Source organism: Barbatula barbatula, assembly GCF_947034865.1.
Source record: "Barbatula barbatula genome assembly, chromosome: 22".
Classification (NCBI taxonomy): Eukaryota; Metazoa; Chordata; class Actinopteri; order Cypriniformes; family Nemacheilidae; genus Barbatula; species Barbatula barbatula.
In genome coordinates, this window is record NC_136785.1 from 6323371 (window position 1) to 6343811 (window position 20441).

Here is a 20441-nt window from a genome sequence, read left to right on the forward strand (position 1 = left end):
AATTTGTTAGCATTTGTGTGAATAGGAGCACATTCTTAAAAATAAAGGTGCTTAAAAGGTTCTTCACAGCGATGCCATAGAAGAACAATTTTTGGTTTCACAAAGAACCATTTAGTCAAAGGTAGAATTTCGCCACAACGAACCTTTTGTGAGACAGAAAGGTTCTTTAGATTTTAAAGGTTCTTTATAGAACCATTTAGACAAGAAAGGTGGCATCGTGAAGCACCTTTATTTTAAAGAGGGCATCATGCGAATTCTGCTCACAGCCCCCCTTGTGTTCCACATAACAAAGGAAGTTATTCAGGTTTGGAATTACATTCATTTTATTTTTAGGTTCACTATAAGTACATCATTGTGCATGAAACGAACAAGAGCATGGACACTTCTAGTTGGCTAAAGGGTGTCTATTATTTTTATTTTGTCTGCTGCTTTTGGCAAATACTGGAAATCTGCCTTCTGCTGAATGAAAAGGACGTGTGAATTGGATACGAGTTTCCTCCATCTGTGTTGCCATTGTCCCAGCTGTCTATTAAGTGATCTCACTATGTGGGTTAGGATAGGGGAGTTTACATGGCTTGTCCGGGCTGGTTCAAATATTGTGATCTCGGTCCTCTCATGTACTTTCCTCTCCTTCTCCCCTCTCATTTTAGCCTAGAAAGTTATTTGTCCCACCCATCGTCCTTTCTCTACATCAACCAATATACTGCCTGATACCAATGTAGACCTAAAATGATTCAGCTAAAATCCTTTCAGCACAGATCACGTGTTTGTCTTTTCTAAAACTCACTTTTGCCTGTTTGACTCTCAGCTCCGGGTTGCTCTAGCTTAAGCAAAGCTTTTTTCATCCCTTTTTAAACCATCTGCTTTGAAATTAATGGGCATGTTGGAAACTAGGCTAAATCCAGAGTGACATCTTTTTCTTTCTTTGCCGCCATGCTCTTCTTCTTTATAAGGCACATCAGGATGCTGCCGGCTGTGTCCGTCTAGCATCTGCGTGACTGCTCATCGCAAATAAATTCACACGCACCATCTCAAGGCATGACCCTTAAATTTGCCCCATATGCACAGTATGCCTTCCAGTGTCACCAGAGGATGAAAATTGGTCATCCGCTTTAAAGCTTTACGGCATGCTAGAGTGCGTATCTCACGTGATCTCTCGTCTCATATTTTGAGGTTGCGTTTCGTGTACCCTGTTGTGTGTTTTATTTTTGTGGAGGTTGTGCACGCCTGTTTTAGATATGCCACATAGATCAAACTTGTCTTGTACTGTGGGGAATATTTGGATCTGACTTGTTTTGCGTGCTTACAAATGCAGGATTTGCACTTCAGTTAAACGCTGTGTCGCCAAGTCTCTCGGAATCATTAGCATTTCCATCTCTTATCATGCCTTCCACATTAAAACATTCTCTTTTAGTCTGACTGCTTGCTTATTTGAGTCGTGGTGTTAGATTATGAGGCCAACATCCCCTCCTGGGCTCCGGGCTCTCTGTCTGGGTCTGTGGCTGCAGCTCTGATCCTCTGCAGACCCATACTCACCAGCCCCTGGCTGGATCTGTAGCCTGCTGATGAAAGAACATCCGCTGAGCATAAACCGAAGCGAGACTATGATCCTTTTTTTCCCCCATCTCCTGTTCTTTTCCAGTGAGATCAGTGTTAGGGAGCTCCCTTTTGATCATGATAGCTCATGCTTCTCTCATCCATATCCTCTGACAAAGCCCTCTTTGCTCCAAACTACCCAGATTTGCTTGTTATTACTGAAGAATTTCAATGATTTATCAAGAGTTAATTACATTATACTGAACTGTAATGAAAAAGGCGTAGAGGAGAGAGGCTGGGATTTATTTTGGTTTGTGTGTTTATGTTGTTGTCGCGCAGAGAGAAACTTGCACCGGTGTGAGGTGTCTCAGGACCCATTGTTCCCTTTGCTGCTGTTATCTCCTCCTGCTAAATCAACGCTGCCAAAAAGCTGTCCAATTAAATTCCACTGCATATGTAAACAGGAAGTGTGGCTTAAACATATTGAATTGGGAGAATACTGGGCTTATGCATTTTGAAATAATAAAGATGAATCAATATTTATTCTAACTGTATATCCTGCACTTGCTAAATGCACTTCTGGTTAGACCTAAACTACATTTCGTTTCACTGTACTTGTATATGTGTAATGACAATAAAGTTTAATCTAATCTAATCTAATATGTGGTTTATTAAATTTTTTATTTAGCAAGTTGTTTTAAATGCGTTTAAATGCATTTCTTGTTAATCGTCCAAGCTTACTTTTTTGCTTGTGTAGATGAAATATAAATGAGTCAATGCTTTTTCAAAACAGTGTCCACTGGATGAGCCAAAATGACTCAATACTGCAAAGAACATCCAAAAACTTGCTATGAAGTTAAGACACCCACACACATGCCTGAAATTAGTGGAATGAAGAAAAGCTTCTACATTCTAGCACTCTAAAAATGGATCTGGAAAGAAAGATAAGATAATCATTCCCTCTGGGTTTTTTAGCTTCACAAACTGAAAAATATGCTGTTACTGCACATTAAAGTCCCCGTGAACCGGAAGTTGCAGTCGTTTTTTACTTCCGTGTTCTGACACATTTCCGAATGAGATGGATTTTCAAAGGAGAAAATATGTGGCTTGCTTTTTCTCTGCAAATTGATTGGATGTGTAAAAACAGCATTGATTTTTTAATTAAGATGGCAGCAGATTGAGAGTTGAAGGGGAGGAGTTAACGGATGCTCCGGCCGCCTAATTTACGTCATTTGAGATGGTACAGATTAATGAGGACATGAATTTTAAAAAGAAGATTACCCACATATTTCATGAAAAAAGAAGAATTGTCCTTTTTTATTTCACTGGAACTTTAAATGCACTTAGGCCCTGTTCACACTTAACTTCCATGACTTCTGCACGAAGGCAGCCGAGAGAAACAGATATGCAGCGTAATGGAAGTCTATATAGAGTGAATTATAAAAAGAGAGCATCTTTGCAATAACTAATCACATATTTAAAACCTACATGTGGCGAGCAGGGCGGGACGAGGTTGCAAATCAGCTGCAAGTAATCTTGTATAGATGTTGTATCTGGTGATTGAATGATTTAGCCCGGGCTGTGAAAATGATTATTTAAATATGACATGTACAGAAGCCACAGAATCAGTGGAGTGATTAAGAGGCCATTTTCTATGTTAATGACATTAGCTAGCTCTGAGATAATGGCAGCTAAGTGCTGAGAGCCAACAGCTGCACTCAGAAGACATGATCTGTGTCAAATGCTCCTCGCACTGTTCTGCTCAAGCACTTTTTTATTTTTCTGAAGAGAAAAACAATCAGACAGTCAAATGGAGTTCAGCTTTTTTTACATTGAACACAAGTCTTGCTACATGTTTTTGATTTCTTAATGAAAATGGTAATGGTAAACACATTTGAGCATGGTCTCTTGGACTGTGGAAGGGTAAAACAATTCTTATTGGCAAAGGTAGGCAGTTGCAAATATACACTTGGAAAAAGAAGTGGGTAAAGACGAGTTTTGAGCTCTGTTGCGAAAGTTAGCTACCTACCCAAACAGCATTTTATGGTGTCATACTGTGGAAGAAAAGCTGAATGTTAAAAGCTAAAAAGAAACATTATGCTGTATTTTAGGATAGCTAATTTGAGACAAATTCTAAGGCAGCATGTTTCCTTGACGAGATGGCAATCCCAGAGTGCATAGTGGCAAGCTTAGTGAAAATTATTGAAGATGGATGGACTGAGTGAGAGATATTAAAAAGTATTGAGTAAAAAACAGTTACTTCCAATTTAAAATGATTTTATTCCCTATAGTTCATATGATTTTACGGACAAATATTAGGCATTGCAGAAAGCAGCCATTATTTTTTGGACATAATACCATCCAAACATTACAAAATTAATCTGACATGCTCCCTCAATCCATTTCATGGCTTTTGTGTGATAATGTCCCTGTTATTAGATTGACTGCTTCTAAAGAGATTTCTGTCGCTGATGGCACAGATGTGGTGGAGTGTGGTGGTTTTCTCTTCACGCCTCCCTTTTAATTATGCATTTTTAAGATGTGCAATAGAAAACAGCCTGCACAGCAAGGAAAGTACAAGACGATGTTTACAGAACACTTGCTTCGCAAAAACGTTTGCCAGTGCCACTTTGTACAATTATTTCAGAAGAGCGTGTCCGACTCTAATGCCACTCAGTGTTTGTATTAAGCAGAAGAGTTTTGTTAAGAAATGCAGTCTCGTCTCTTGTTCTCTTTTAACAGGATTAAGCCTTTGAAGATCCCACACTGGGGAGTGGACTAAAATCTCAAATACTAGAAACAGTTGGAAAGGGTGATAGACTGCAGCAAATGGATGCTGCTCCCTGTCCTGGCATCATAAATAACCTTTCCATTGATCGACTGTTGTCTGTGATTCTCTGCAGCCCTTCTATCCACATTCATCAGCCCTGTGTCTGATGTGTTTGCCGGCTACTTAATCTACCGATTACTCAGACCTTTGTCCAGTGTCTACAGATCTGCTTCTGTGTGATTGTTGGGCATGAAGAAAAAAATCTGAAGTTCAAATGTGGACAACCCTGTGTTTAAAGCATCTCTGGTCACTTTGTGTGCGTGGCGTATTGCCGCTTCATTCTCCTGTTTTGGGATCAAAGTCAACTTTTTATTTCAGAAAAACATTTTGAGTAGAAAAGATGAGGCTCTGAGGATGAGCAGTCATGCATAGTGCACTTTTGCAGCGTGGATGTTTTAAATGGACCTCTCAGGCTGCCAGCAATACAGGACAACTAACCATTGCACAAGATTGAATATAAGAATACAAACAATAAAGTAAAACACACTTATTCATAAACCCCTTACAGACACAAACGAAACTTTGCTATTTTTTCAGAATTAGGAAAGCTGAATGAGATGTCTGGTCAGATATAGTAAGAGTTTGACTTTTGTTTTTGTCTCTACAATATCCAGTAGATCAGACCGTCAGACATCCATTCATTCTCCCTTGAGTCAGCTGAAGGGAAACTGGATGGATGAGTCCAGATAGTGCTCTGGGATACTGACGGGCTCCTATTGTCTTCACCCAGTCATTGACAGTTATGTACCAGAGGCCTGACAGTGGACATTTTGATACACAGCCACCAAAAACTCCCTTTATCTGGCCAGGTCGGGGCATTATTTAAAGGCTTGCCATTTTTCTTAATTTGTGACAGGCTGGTCTTTGTTCCTCGGTAGAGGAGTTTTCTGGTTGAGCTGGCAGAGGATCTTTCAGACATTTCCTCTAACCACTGCTTCACTTTTCCTCAGAGACATGGCTGTCAGTGGATTGTGTAGACTAATGGCTTTTTTCAATAGACCGGGTAGTTATGGTGGTTTTGAATGGATTTTCATTGAATGTGTGGACGTACCATTTTTAAAGGAATGTTCAAAATGTGTAATTCACTCAATATTTACCCGTATGCCTTTCTAACCCTGAATGGAGAGCTGAGCAGTGCATAGAGGAACTCAAGTCTGTAAAATGCTATAAGTAAGTCAACCCTTGCATGGACATTGGGAAAAGCATGAGGTGAAAAATCACAGATTTTTGGGTGAACTGTTCCTTTAAGTGAAAACTGTCTCCATGGAGAACACATTTTAAAATATTTTTTTCTCTGCGTGACAGACAGGACTCTGCTGTTTTCTGCATTCTTATTTGATTTTGACACAGGCAGATGGGGTTCCTATTAGGTGCACAGCATTTGATTCAATCTTAACATAGAGGGGCTTCTGTGATAAAGTGGGCTTTTTGGATAATCCTATAAGATTAACATTTGCACACCGTCATACATTATTCATTTAATGTCTGCCTCTCCAATTAGTCAAAGTCAGGTTTTTCTCCAGAGAGGGTTTAGCATCTCTCTGACCCGGAAATCCTGAACGAGATCTGAGCCAATCAGCGTTAGCCTCACCCAAGGATATCTAACGCTGTTAGGTGCATGTGTGTTTATAAATATGTTTGCCAGGCTGCGTGTGGCATCTCTTTTACCCTTTATACATTTCATTCTCTTTCTTCTCTGTCCCAACCTGTCCCGAGCAGAGCGCTCCGGTGGGACCTTTCAGACAAAGGATCAGAGCACTGACAAAATGCCTCTGCCATGCCTGTCCCTGAGGGCGGTCTCTTCTTACATCCCCTCTCTGCTCTGAGTCTGGTGTCGGCCCTTTGCCAGGTTATGAACCATCGCCTGGCTTGTGTTTTTATTGTGAATATTTTCATTGCGAATTCATGGCTGGATTCCTAGTGCTCTCATACCTGGATTCCACCCTCCTTTACTGAGAAACTTATCTATTCCTCCAGTGCCATCTGTTGGAATCACTCATGTCCTCAAGATTGACAAACATTTTTATATTTATCCAAAATGACTTTATTAGCATGTGTGCTCACTTTGAATTGATCTTGGTGTTACATGCGTCACTCTCTACCAGTTGAACTACAAGGAAGCTATGTGATTGTTGTTTGTTGGAATGAAGGTCCTAACAAACATCCTCTATCTTCACGGCACTCTGAAGGTGTGTACCGATTCATACCACAGATATGCTGGATGTTTTAGAGGGCTGACTGATGTCTGACCACAGTCTAGACTCATGCCATCCCACTGTCCCACTGTCTGCTTCTCTGCCTGCCTTCTCCCCATCAGATTGTCTTTTTGAGTCACTGCATTTAGGCTTGTTTACACGTCTAACTCCTTGACAGATTGTTTGACTCTTTGAGTAACCCTCTCATGTTTTAGAAGCGAATCACTGGCTGGATTGATCTGTGCTCCTCGTGTCTCATTGGGGACCGATGCTCCATAACCCTTCTTCTCTGCGCTTTTTTCCCCTAACCTTTTCAGACACAGCGCAGCAGTATACCCTAAGGTCTTCATCAGTCCTTTTAAACTGCATCTTTCCTTTTCTTTCCATCTGTATTCCTTCCTGGTTTAAATTTTTGTCGATTTAGTTCATTGGAACTAAAGTTTATTTTTAAACTTACTATAATTCATCATCTTGCTTGTCCTCTAAACTTAGAGCTGTGTACTACATTTATTGATGGCTTTTGCGTTCATTGGTCAGTTTCTTTGCCTGAAAGTGTCTTCCTAATAAATAAATGTAAACCCTGTTAACAACAGTATTCTGTGAAGACAGACAGATCATCGGGGAATGACAGCTATTTGGTATTCATGCATTCAGCATTTCACACTTTTCCCTTTTCAAGAGAGTTGTTTCTTAGATCTTTTCATGTAGTCCTAGAATCTAAATGCTAACGGCAAACACAGCCTGCGGTGGAGGAGCGAGCTCAAACCCCTGCTATGACGCCTCACAGCCGAGAACGATACACGGCTCCTGTTATTTAGCAGATTAACTTAAAGAGAGAGCCTATGTATTTGTGCTGGATGTGACTGAACAGGGTAGAAAATCCATGCTAGGTTGCTTCAAATTTGAGCGTGTTATTAGGGTTCAAGGTTCAGAACTTCAAAGAGAGAAAATGTTGTAGTGCTAGCACTTTTGTAAACATATCTATGTTCGTAGCTTTAAATTAGAGCGGTACACCATTTTGTACCAATTACATATGATTATTGTTGCCTTTGCATTCTTGTAAATCTCTTATCATGACATCATGTTGTCGGTCATTCTTAGCAATAAAGATTTGATCTCTTACGATAAATGTAGTAGTCCAGTACAAAGCATTGCTACACTTGTCTTTACATCACGATGTTCCTGACACGTCTGGGGTTATCTTACAACACTTATTATGGGATACTTTTACAAGTGGCATCAGGGCTGTCTGAATTTAATAGGGGTTGTGTTATATGGGTGGTTATCTCCATTGTACTGGCGTTAATGTGTGAAATAGGCCTCCGTTGTCCTGCTTTACACAAGAAACAGAGCAGCTAGTGGTGTTTTCACAATAGGGGTTGTGATTCCTGCTGAATAATGGGGGTCATGCCGGCAATATTTCTGGATTTCATCCCCCTCTGTTTCTCAATGGATATTAGTCCGGCTGTGCTGATGCAAACACAGCTACTAGTATTTGCAGTATGCAGAGTTTTGTTTCCACCGCAGTCTCCATAGAAATGTGAACCCGTGCATGTGATTTAATTATATTGGAGGCATGAATTAAACATGGGACATGATTCAGTGACATTTGGCGGGTGAATAAAAACAATGACAAAGTTGTTATTGTTTTGTGAATGCTTATGCGCTTGTATTGGTTTCACCCAGCTCAAGTCTATCATGACAGACAAATGCTCTTTACTAGGTATGTTTATGAAAAATTCTCTGAAACAAGGAAGATTGAGAGCCAACACTTATGTCATGTTTATGTTAATGATCAGTGTTATTACTTATGGAATGAAGACAGTCTTCCAGTTAATCTTGTTTCTGTTTAAAGACCAGAAGGAAGGTAGACTGGTAGGTGAATGGTGAACCGGGTAGATCACGCCAGACACGGCTGGCTCTTACTGGCTTATCTAAAGGCTTGTTTTGCTTCAGCCAAGCCTGGGGATCCAATTCACTGCGTGTGATAACTGTTTGCTTAATCACTGGTACAGGAAGAAGGAAATGAACTGACTGTCAATGGGCTGCAGGAAATTAAATATGCTCCACACACAGTTTAAAAAAAATGAGGTGTCATTGCTCTCCTTACTCGTGAGGTCCGTGTGAGACTTTTAATGCCTTTAAAATGGAAATGTAAATATTACCAAATGTTTAACTATAATGACTTAAAATTTGATTTATTCCTTTTTGCCCGGAATCAATTTTAACAAAAACATCTGTGTTTGTCTCCCTTTTTTCCAGTTTCTGTGCCTGAAGAATATCCGGACGTTTCTGAAAGTGTGCCACGACAAATTCGGCTTGAGGAACAGCGAGCTGTTTGATCCTTTCGACCTATTTGACGTGAGGGACTTCGGAAAGGTGAGGCACAGCGGTTTTTTGCTGAGCACACAGGATATCTGTGACGATTCACTATATTACAGCATCACGTTTAATTCTCAGCAGCTGAATGACATTAATGACACGTGCCCTTTTAGGGGAGATTAACCTATAAGTGGGACTATTGTGTGTCGGCTTTGTTCTACTTCTCACAACCCACTTAGAGACGCTAACACACGCACACAATCCATTGATGCCACGGGTAATATAAAAGCGTGTATAATGCTCTATTGGCCTTTTGGAGATTTCTTTCCCCTCGTTTTATCTCCTGCTTTTGAATATTCACGTGCACATTTGGTCAAACACCTCGGGGTCAGAAGCGTGCCTGTGTGTGCCAATGCATCTCTGTCTCGCTATCCATATGGTTTGTGAGAGCCTGTGTGTCTCTAAGTACGTTTCCAAGAATTGTGAACAGTTATCCCCTGACATGGCTGATTTCTTTGTTGTTGTGTGATTTAGGCCATATAGTGTCAGAGGAGAGTGTGCGTTCACTCTTTTTTAGATTTGACCTTTTTTAAACTTTATTTTACCTTTGGTTTGCCACACACACAGATTCAAACGAGAAATTCTGGCAGATGCATCTAGTCTCTGAAATCCAATTTGCTGCATTCCCTCTTGATTTCAAACTGTCAAATGCTCCGTCAGATATTTTCTCTAGCTGGGTAAGCGCTGTGACGCTGACTTTGCCCTTTCAGTCAGGCATTGGAGAAAATTTGACAACCTTAAGAACAACCAAAGCCTGATCTTTATATAACTGTGGCAGTTAGGTCAATGCACTGACCCCCATGATAGTTGCTCATTGTTAATTCTGTTTCAGAACATATTTTCATGCAGACTCAGCTTGATGTTTACTGTTTGGATCGGTTGGCATTGGGTTCTTTATCATCATTACGGTTTTTAAGAGTTGCTGTTAGTGAAAGTGAGGAGAAGTCAGCTTTTTTTATATTGATTGCTTTAGTTGCATGAATTGATCGGACTTCATGAAGTATTTACATGGGTAAAGCATTCAGGTTCAACCCAAATGCTTTGCTTCTCTTAACTAAAGTTCAGCACCTTGCCCCTTATAAGCATATGCGGTCCGGAACGAATGGAGGGGCGAGACCTGTTGGGGAATCTTGAAGGGAGGGGCTTAGACAGCGAGATTAAGCCTTTGCCAGACGTTGGGCTTTAATGGATAATGTTGAAGACAGTGAGTGAGAGTCAATGAGCGTACGGAAAACAATATTAAAACCCTCGAGCAGTCAGAATCAATCACACACACCCTCCACATGTCAATGTGTAAATTGCGTTTGCGTCGACTCGAAGGTGACGGGCTTGTCCCGCCATTGATTCTCCATTAAGGGCAAGCAGCGCATTATAATATATTGAAGTCGGCAGCTCGATGTCAATGCACCATACATGCAAATCATCCACCGTCTTTCAATGAAGAGAGACGGATGCATTTCAGGCTGTGGAGCTGCGTGGAAGAAAGCTTTTTTAATCTTTGAAGAGTGCACCAATATTGTTGAACTTTCACCCCGGAGGCTATATATCTCCCAAGCCTGTCAATTTCAGGGTGCCTTTGATTGGAGTGGACAAACTTTAGTCCTTGGTGTCCTAGTTGGCGGGATGGTGGAATCGTCCTTAGCCTTTACAACACATATGTCAGAGTCAAGGCCCGCGGGCCACATCCGGCCCGCGAGAAGGTTTTTTACGGCCCCTGGGATGATCTTGATTTATTATTAGAACCGGCCCGCAGACCGCAGCAAGCCGGCAGCCCGCAGATCTTTTACACGCACCAATACTACATTTCCCACAATGCAACGGTGACGCACCGAGCAGTAGGCTGCTTCATTTCAATATTTATTGGCTCAGCAGTCGTCAGCATCACAGTAAAATTAACTTTCAGATACCCATCAAAAATGGCAAAACGGAAGGTGGACACTGAGAACCGGGGGTTTCAAACAAGGTGGGAGTCGGAGTATATGTTCACGGACATTACGAGTCATCTGAATGCAATGAACTTGCAGCTGCAGGGTCGGGATCATGTCATCTCTGATATGTACAGTACAGTGAAGGCATTTAAAACCAAACTGACTCTGTGGGAGACGCAGATGCGGAAAGAAAATTTGAGCCACTTTCCCAGCTGCCAGACCATGAAAGAGAAGCTCTCTACCAGTGCGTTCCCGAGCGCACAGTTGGCTGATAAAATAGGTATGCTTGCCGCTGACTTTCGACGCCGATTTGCTGACTTTGAAGCACAAAAAAGCAGGTTGGAACTGCTCGGTAACCCATTTGCTGTTGACGTGGAAAGCTCACCACCAAACCTCCAAATGGAGTTGATTGACCTCCAATGCAATGATGCACTGAGGGCAAAATATGCGGCAGTGGGTGCTGCGGAGTTCGCCCGTTTCCTCCCCGACACAATGCCCCAGCTGCGCATCCAGGCTGCTCAAACGTTGTCTATGTTTGGCAGCACATACCTGTGTGAACAACTGTTTTCTTTGATGAACCTGAACAAAACATCACACAGAAGTCGACTTACTGCTGAACACCTCCACTCAATTCTGAGGATTTCCTCAGCTCAGAGCCTTACCCCGAACATTGATGAACTTGTGGAAAAGATGGGACACCACCAAGTATCACCCTCAACCTCAAACAAGTGAACATTACTGTGCAATCACATATTTAGAGTTTTTACTCAGTTCAGTTCAACATTATTCATAGTGGAGCATTGCCTCTGAGTAACACTGTATGTAACATTTTAATCATATACCATGTTTTTGGTTGTTTTAGCAGCTACACTAAGCATATTTCTGTGGTGAAACAGAATAGATTTTAAATTCATTTTACATGGCTATTATTCATAATATAATTCATAAATTCATCAAACAGGTCAGAGAGTGTTTAATTTAAATTCAGATTAAAAATATAACAATTACTTTGACCATAACACGACTGTTTCACCCTCAACCTCAAACAAGTGAACATTACTGTGCAATCACATATTTAGAGCCATAAGAAAATATTGCTTTATTTATCTGATCATATTGGAATATATTTGTTAGGTTTTCAGTAGGTTCAATTAGGTTCACTAGACTATATGCGTCATTTAAAAATTTTTCAATGAACATTCGAACAGTCCGGCCCTCGGCTTGTAGCTAAATTTTTTATTTGGCCCTCCGTCCATTTGACTTTGACACCCCTGCTTTACAAGGATGGGGATTATGTTTGGCGTTGTTGACTGCTTGTGTGTGTTGCTATAATTTATAATTGAGCTGTACTGTAGATAAATGAGTGTTTTATATAGTTTATTCTACCCATCAACTAGTTTATGTAGGTTCCCTTCTCTTTCTCCTTATTATTTGGTTGGAGAGGGCCCAAAATGGCACTTTTGTCGCAACGGTTGCCGACCCCTGAGCATCTCACTCAGCAATCTTGAGACGAGGAAGCTACTTTATACCTCCAATCTCTCACTGCTAATATCTCTTGCATTAGGTAGGAAAGACTCTCGATCTAGTGTACACAAAATCTGTCCATTAGTGTGACCATTTTAGCACTGCATGCTCTCGATTCATCACTACGTTATTACTTTTTCCTGGGCGGAGCAGCTACAGAGACACATGCCCCTCCTGATGCTTCAGGTAATTGTCTTTCTTCCATTTCTACATCTCGCTGCTTTCAAGCCTTTCAAACAGATGGCTCGCCCCAACACTCTGCCAGAGCGCTCCTGTCTACTCTCCATACCCTCCTCTAACCCACCAGCCCCTGGGACGCATCCTTACCGCACTCACAGATGGACCCAGGTTCTCCTCACCGTTTCATATTCATTGTGATATCATTACTCATAACCACAGAGATCTCTGGGGTTCGTTTTGGGTTTAACGTGGCATTCAAACCAAACTGCTCCTGTCTTACTCTCGCCTCCTAATTGGATCTGAATATGCCGTTGTTATCATTTAAATGAACAGCACAATCACTCGGCTTCACATCTTTGTGACAATTAGCGTGATGACACTCCACCTGTTTGCAACCTTTTTATAGCTCACTGATTTGCAATGTGCGAATCAGACAGGTTGAGGACGGTTTCGATTATCCGTTGTTAGATTGCATTCAATTGATCTGACACTGGGTGGTAAGAACAAAGACGATCGGGACATTGCTGTTCTACAAAATCGCATTGACCCGCTGGATTGTTTAGTGTTGTCATAATTATCCCTCGTCTTTATTCGAAGACTGGGTAACCTCCCAGCGGGCTCATGTGGGAGTGCTTTAAATTAACAGTCGGTTGCAACCGGGGGCAGGATCAGGAAAACGGGTTCATGATTGACACCACTGGGGTTAGTGAGAGGCTCTTCAGAGACCTCCGGGAGTCAAATATTCTTTCCAAGAGATTAAATAAGAACAAAGGGTGAGACTCTTTGCACATGTGCATGGATTTAGTCTTTAATATTTAGTTATTTGCAGTATGATTTCTTAATTTTTGTAAAGCAAAGGCCTATTTTGTTTAATTTAAATGCCTATAGTTTTGTTACTACAGCCTTATACGTTGTGCTGTTTTTCTTGCTATTGTTATAGCATCCTGCTACACAACATATTCAAAGGCTTTAACAGAAAAAAATATGATTCAATATGTTGAAAATAATGTTGCATTATGCATTTATAACTGTGATTAAATGATGCGTAAAATATATAGTACATAGATTTAAGTCTAAAATTGACTCTGTAATATTCCCATGTTATTTGTCAACTACGCAACACTTTTCACTTCACTTGTTTGTGGTTTCATTTTTAAACACAAATTCCAGTGTTAACAGTGCTGGGCTTTTTTGTTTAAATGCAAGATTACATTTCAGTGACCTGCCATGTTTATTCTCTCCCCTTGCATACATTTTTCTGTTCAAGTGTACTTGTGTTCTCTTCTCCCATTTCTTCTCCTCTCTTTTCCTCTCCAAACAGGGTCTGAAAATAGCTGGTTGCCAGGCATTCTCTGCTGCTGCAGAGCACTGCTCAAATACCTGCGCTTAAACACACCGCTTTAAGAAAGCTGCTAAGGAACAATGGTGACAATAATGAATAGGCTCTGTAAAGGTTTTTGTGGTTATATGAATTACTGTTTTAACGACGTGGAGCCAAGCTGAGACTGCTAAAACAATGGAATAGGCTTCACCGGTGAGGGTTGGCTGAGGTCTTGTGTCAGGCTAGCTTGCTTTTACTTTTCATCAGTGTTGAGGTCAGTGCCTTTTTGGCCCTTCATACAGTTTGGTTGAATGAAATGTCTACTGCTAAGCAAACATTTACTTCAAACATTGACTTGATTTTTGCAGACAAGTGAGAATGTGTTTTCCGGTTGCTGGCCAATAACACGATTCGTTTATCTCCATATAGAAGGCATATTTTGTTGTAATGTTGGTGGGAATGTTTTCACTTCAGTTTCACTACTTCGGTTAAGTTTACGATTAACCCTGGGCCATAAAGTACTTTTAGCTGAAAATTGCTTTGTCACAATCAATCTATTTCTGAAAGTATTTCTTCCATCTGCAAAAGCATCCCTGTTGTGAATTAAACGATATTGAGACTATAAAATTTATAGCCTATAGATATTGTTGCAGTGAAAGCCATTTTGCCACACTTGGTTCATTAAAGCAAATGTCCCAGAATGCAAGGAATTCTCACTCTCCTCAAAGCAAATGTCGTCTGCCTCTGAATCCCTGTCACACTGTGTTCCCCAGCGATGGCTGTCCATCAGAAGCAGGGCTGCATGTTTTAACATAAAGCTGCCAACATACTTAATTATTCATTCAAAACGTTTCTCTCTTGATGATAATTCTCCTGCAATGAATAATTGAAATGATGTACCTGCTTCACTTTGGCCCTGCCTCATTATTTCTTACCTCATTATAGAGGTACCCGCTAAACCGGGAGGTTGTCAGGCGTTGTTTATCATCGTGTGTATAATGTAAACAATTAACATTCTCATCATGTTTTTAACAAAAACTTGTGTATTTTACTTAAAGGGATAGTTCACCCAAAAATGAAAATGATGTTAGCATTTACTCACCCTTATGTAATATCATACCTGTATAATTTACTGTAGTGTTTTGTTGTTCCGAGGAACACAGAGAAAGATAATTGGAAGAATGTTTATAATTTTCAGTTCCGGGACATCAGTGACTACTATAGTAGGAAGAATTAAATGATAGTCAAAGGTGCCCGAGAACTCTTTGTTTTCCAAATTTCTTCAAAATATCTCATTATGGTTTTTCCAAATGAAATGAGGGATAATGTCACAGAACTGAAAATTGCTAACATTTTTCCAAATATCTTTCTCTGTGTTTATTGAAACGAAGAAATGTACACAGGTTTGAAACAACCTGCGTGTTAGTAAATGATGACAGATTTTTCGTTTTTGGATGAACTACCCCTTAAAGACGTTGTATCAGACAAGATTTGAAAAGTGTCCAGGCCAGAATCAAACTCTTAGAGGCTGATGAGTTTATTGTCCCATAATGAAGTGTTTTGCAGTTGACTTCTCAAAATATCACTGCTGGCTATTATGTCAACATGAAGTAAAACATCAAGTATTAGTCAGCACTAGAGCTCTGCACAAGTAATAAGCTACTCTGTGTTTTCAGCATGAAAGCAAAACAGTAGCAATATTTCATAAATCTGCCAAGACTGCTTTTCCAGAATCAGCTCTTTGTTTTTCTGCGATTTTGTTTTCTGACAGGAGGTGATGACAGGCATGGGCGTTTAATTCTGCAGAATGAAAAGTGATGAACTGCTGAACAAGTTAAACAGAGACCTCAAGCGCTGTGCACAATAAAATCTACATTGCAGAAATAATCGCTGCTCTTTTGTCTCTCGATTGTGAACGTAACACAACACAATGGCTTATGAGAGTCTCTTTGAAGATTCTCTGCACGTGTGCCTCGGAGTCCAAAAAGCAGTCGGATGTAACATAAAGGGTGAGAGGAACGAGAGGCATAGTTTTAATGTGCTGGCTGGCCTGCGCTATATTTCCCCACTTGGTGCGTCTCCAGCGTGCCATGGCGGTACGTAGGAATCATCCAGAAAGAGCAGTACCCCTGCAGGAAGAGCTTTTACATTCAGCTCTAGCCACGAGACCTGTGTAGAGCAATCTCATTATTTTTCTTTCCCCCTTCCTCTTGCACCGTTTCGTTCGCTTTCTCTTGCCCTTTACTTGGCTGCAAACCTAAAGGAATTCCTCTGACAGACAGGTACATTTTTCCTGTGAATCCGTGAGCATGAATAAATATACATTGAGGGTTTGTCTTTCTCCATAAACTCCAGAAACTGTTTGAGATTCTGCTGTCTAGGTTGACGTGGGTGGGGAGTTATGCTTTTGCTGACCTCTCCGCCCATATAAACAAGTAACAGGTAAACTGGAGCATTGCTATATGTGGTAATCTCTTGGGAATGATTCAGAAAGGTTTTTATCTCATGGCAGGGGAACTCTGTTATTGGTGGTGTTTTGGAGCATTAAATGGATAGTTTACTCAGAAATTAAAAGTCTGTAATTGACTCAACGCTTGTCATTTCAAACCTGTATGACTTTCTACCACAGAACAGCAAAAGAAGATATTTTGAAGAATCTTGCTATCCGAACAACGACTGTACCCATTGACTTTGCTTTTGTGTCCATACAATAGAACTCAACGGGTACTGCCTTTTCCAAATTTCTTCAACATATCTTCTTTATTTGTTTTGTCAGAAAGTAAGTCATACAGGTTTGAAAGACAAGAAACTGAGTAAATGATGACAGAATTTACATTTTTTGGCGAACCATCCCTTTAAAATCCTAGGGATTTATTCAAGGTGAAAGCTATTTTAGATTCATCTGCTCTGGCTGTTGTGATTTAAGCTGTGGTTGGTCAAGCAGGCTCAAGGTCATAAAAATTGTATCATATGGTGACCCATATGGTTAATCCAACCAAAGTACACAAGCTGAAAAAGAAAAAAAGAAACAGAATCTTGCCCAGTTTCAGAAGAAAAAAAACGTTGTACAGTTAAAGCGTACAATGCGTGTTTTGTTAACTGTTAAGAAATCCCTAGGAGTTAGTCTTTGAAAATATAAAATCGTGTAAATGTCAGTGGGTGTACATTAATTATTCTAGTGCCTGTGAGAAGGGAATTTCGCTTTCTCTCTTGCAGTCGAACTTATCATGAACGTTGCTGTATAAAGACTGCAGTGCCACTCTGGGCTTGAGGCTACTCGAAGCCATAAAAGTTGTCCACAAGTGGATCTAATCTCCCTCGTATACCATATCAAAGGCAAGTGATATGAAAATTGGAACTAATGCATTACATTTACATCTATTATCCCCGCACTTGTATATTACATGGCTATGAAAAGAGGAAACACTGGTTCATATCCCTTAATCTGATTTTATACCCTCCAGATATGCCAGTGTGACCTTTTGTTCGTTTTTAGATGTTGACCTTCATCTTCTTGCTGTCTTTCTCACGCCCTTCTTTGGTAGTATAGTGCAACACATAAATCTTGCCTAGACAAATATTCAAAGTCCATCTGCTTCAGTACTGTGAATTATTGAATTATATTATTGAGTACACTTCATACACTAAAACGACATATTTTATTATTTGAGTAATAGTAAATACTATTCTTTTATAGTAGACCTTGAAGATATGGTGTTTTTGGTACATTTACATGTACTCAGGGAATTATGTTAATACCCTCATAAAAGTGGACATTAACTGTTCCGGTCTTCTCAGGGCAATATTAGAGATTTTTGTCAAGCCGTAGTCTACAGTACATGGACTGAGCAATTCGATACGAATGATAAAATTTGGATTGTTCTCGCTCATTTCTCTTTCTCCCCCTCTTTATGACTCATTTCCTCTACATTCTTGAAGATGCCCTGCCAGGTGGTGAGAGGCTTCATGCTGTGGGTTCTAAACTGCTGGCCTTCCTCTATTTCTCACCAGTTGGGTCGACCCTACTAGGTGGCAACAATAACTGCCTGACTGCTCTGTTATTATTGCTACTTTACAATCTTTTTAGTGCATACTGTGTTGTTCAGTCTTGATGATTGACAGCGTTGGTCTCTCGAGCACAGGAAGGTCATTGATTTTTATTATGATTAGGCTTTGGATGCCTTGGAAAGCCTTTGGCAGAACAGCATGTTCATAACAGAACAGCATACTATGTAACTTAATAATATTTTTGATAGTTTCTAGTTTCAGAGAACATTGTCAGTTTTAGTGGTCAGTTTTTCAATAGTGTGTTGATCTTTTTGCATTGATAAGACATTGGTTTTGTGTTTCAGACCTTCAAAGCGCAAGTTTGTACTGTTATTGTCATAGTTTGTAGTATTATAAATTGGTTTCATGTCTTTTAGTCCTTGTCTATGAAAGGGATTCAAATAATTGGTTGTTGTCAGACAATCTCTGATCGCTGCTGTTATCTATTGCTCCCTTTAGACAAACAATGGTGTTCTTGTAGATTATAACGATATAGACAAGAAACGTGGTACCAGAGCAATAAATAGAATAATGCATAATTTACACACAAAGAATAGGAAGAGTTTCTTAACTTCTGTTCTGGACATGTTATGACTACGCTATCATCAAAGAGAGCAGTCTCTGCCTAGGGTGAGCGTGTACATTGAAGCCAGTGGTGTTGAGTTGGGAGAGGCTGATGGTTTGTCTGTGAACTCTCAATTATTTCCGTGTGAGAGTGGACGGCATGGCACAAGAGCTTCTCTGTACAGTGTGCAAGCAACATCAAAGGACTGTAGAAAGTGCCGGGTGACCATTGTGCCACGCAGGGGGCTTGTTGTCCATCAAAATGCTGGTATAGCCAGGGGCAGATCAGGTTTATTACAAAGTGAGAAGATTCTTTTTGCGTTGTTTTCTTTGGGGATATCAACCCTTCACATGCCACTTGGGGCCATTCATCACTTTGTAATACCATGCCCAGTCAAGCAAGCACACTCCAACACGCTGTCCAAATTGACAACTCGGACTGTCTGCTTTTGAATCTTGCAGATTTATAAATGACTGTTTTGTCAGATTTCTAATTTGTCAAAATATTAACAACCTGACATATAGGGTATGTGTAGTTGCCATCTATGTCAAATTGAGCACATACTGTATCTGCCATATCTGCGCTTCTCGTGTTTATTTTTACTCTTCTCATACATGTGAATATGAAAAACCAAGAGTATTTCTTACTGCCAGCATTTATTAAGAGAGATTATCTTTCCCACCAGTCAGCTCTGCCTAAGTTAGTGAGCCGGCACAATGGTTCCCCTGCCCTGCTTTTATTTTGCCACTAAACACAACCGCTCACTTTTGTGTGGCACATTCAGCGAGGGAGTAATGTCAGGGAGACTCTGAATGTTAATTTACTGTCATATGAACACCCAAAAGCTGCTGTGATATGGATTATTGTCCCGCTTCAGGCCAGTAGCCATGTGTTCATGTATTTTTTAAACCGTAAGTACAGCAGTTACTTGTAAATTGACATAATAGCTCCAATAGAGTTTCACAAAGGTTTTTGTGAACCTTTTTATATACATGTGCATATGTATCACTTTTCTTTATGTAATTGTTGTTAGCCACAATAGAACATGTATCTATTAAGAAAAGGCATCATGTGGATTTCATCTGTTTTGTGTGATTTTGTTTTGTATTTTAGTGAATATCTCTTGAGTAAGTTCCTATAAACCTATATACTTTCCTTTTTGATTTGGCCTAAATAAGATATTATTCATTTGCCTAATATATTCTGGTTTGTGGAAACAGCCCTAAGAGCTCTTGCTTGAATGGTTGATTTAAAATTAGTTAGTGGTTTTGGATTTAATAACTCATTTTGGGTTTTATTATTTATATAATGTCCAGTTCTAATTTGCTGTTGCACATTCCCTGCTGTCCTCTCTCTTCTTTTCCAAGGAAGAACTTTCTTTCTAAGATTTTAGAAGACTAGAGGTTGACCATATAACATTTCTCACTTTAATGCATATTGTATTTTTGAATACATAATCATAAAGGTTGTGTGTGTGTGTATGTATGTATCCGTGTCTCTTTCTTTTTATGTGAAGAATGTCTGAGTGCTGTGCAAGGTCTGTGGTGGTCTTTACTAAGACACTGTCCCTGTATGACTCTCCGGGGCCCAGGAGATCAGCGAAAGTTCAACTTTGTTTGAGAAACATCCCAGAAATCCTCCAGAAAAGAAAGCCAGACCTCCGAGGTTAAAAACAGCAAATCGTGATCAAAATAATCACCACAAATGCTGATATTTTTGGAGAGGCCGTCAGAAATGCAGATGGTAAGCTTCTCATACCAAAAGAACCATACTGAGATCTTGGAGTCCCTGCAGTCCACATTAAAGACAGTCAGGGACAGAGTGCTCTCCTCTATGAAGACTGTGAAATCTAGGCCGGCTCGTATACAAAGCGTGCTGGTTTTAGGAAAGCACAACAATAATGTCCCCACTTCACTGGCATTACTCGGCTCTT

General features: G+C 40.2%; 1 protein-coding gene across 3 annotated transcripts in view; it reads left to right on the forward strand.

The window, feature by feature from the left end:
- vav2 (vav 2 guanine nucleotide exchange factor) overlaps nucleotides 1-20441 on the forward strand; it is a 125977-nt gene that overhangs the window by 29754 nt on the left and 75782 nt on the right. For all 3 annotated transcript variants that reach the window (XM_079485966.1, XM_079485964.1, XM_079485965.1), the window contains exon 2: nucleotides 8824-8940. In XM_079485966.1, coding sequence (XP_079342092.1) covers nucleotides 8824-8940 — 117 coding nt within the window. The remainder of the gene's footprint in view (nucleotides 1-8823; nucleotides 8941-20441) is intronic.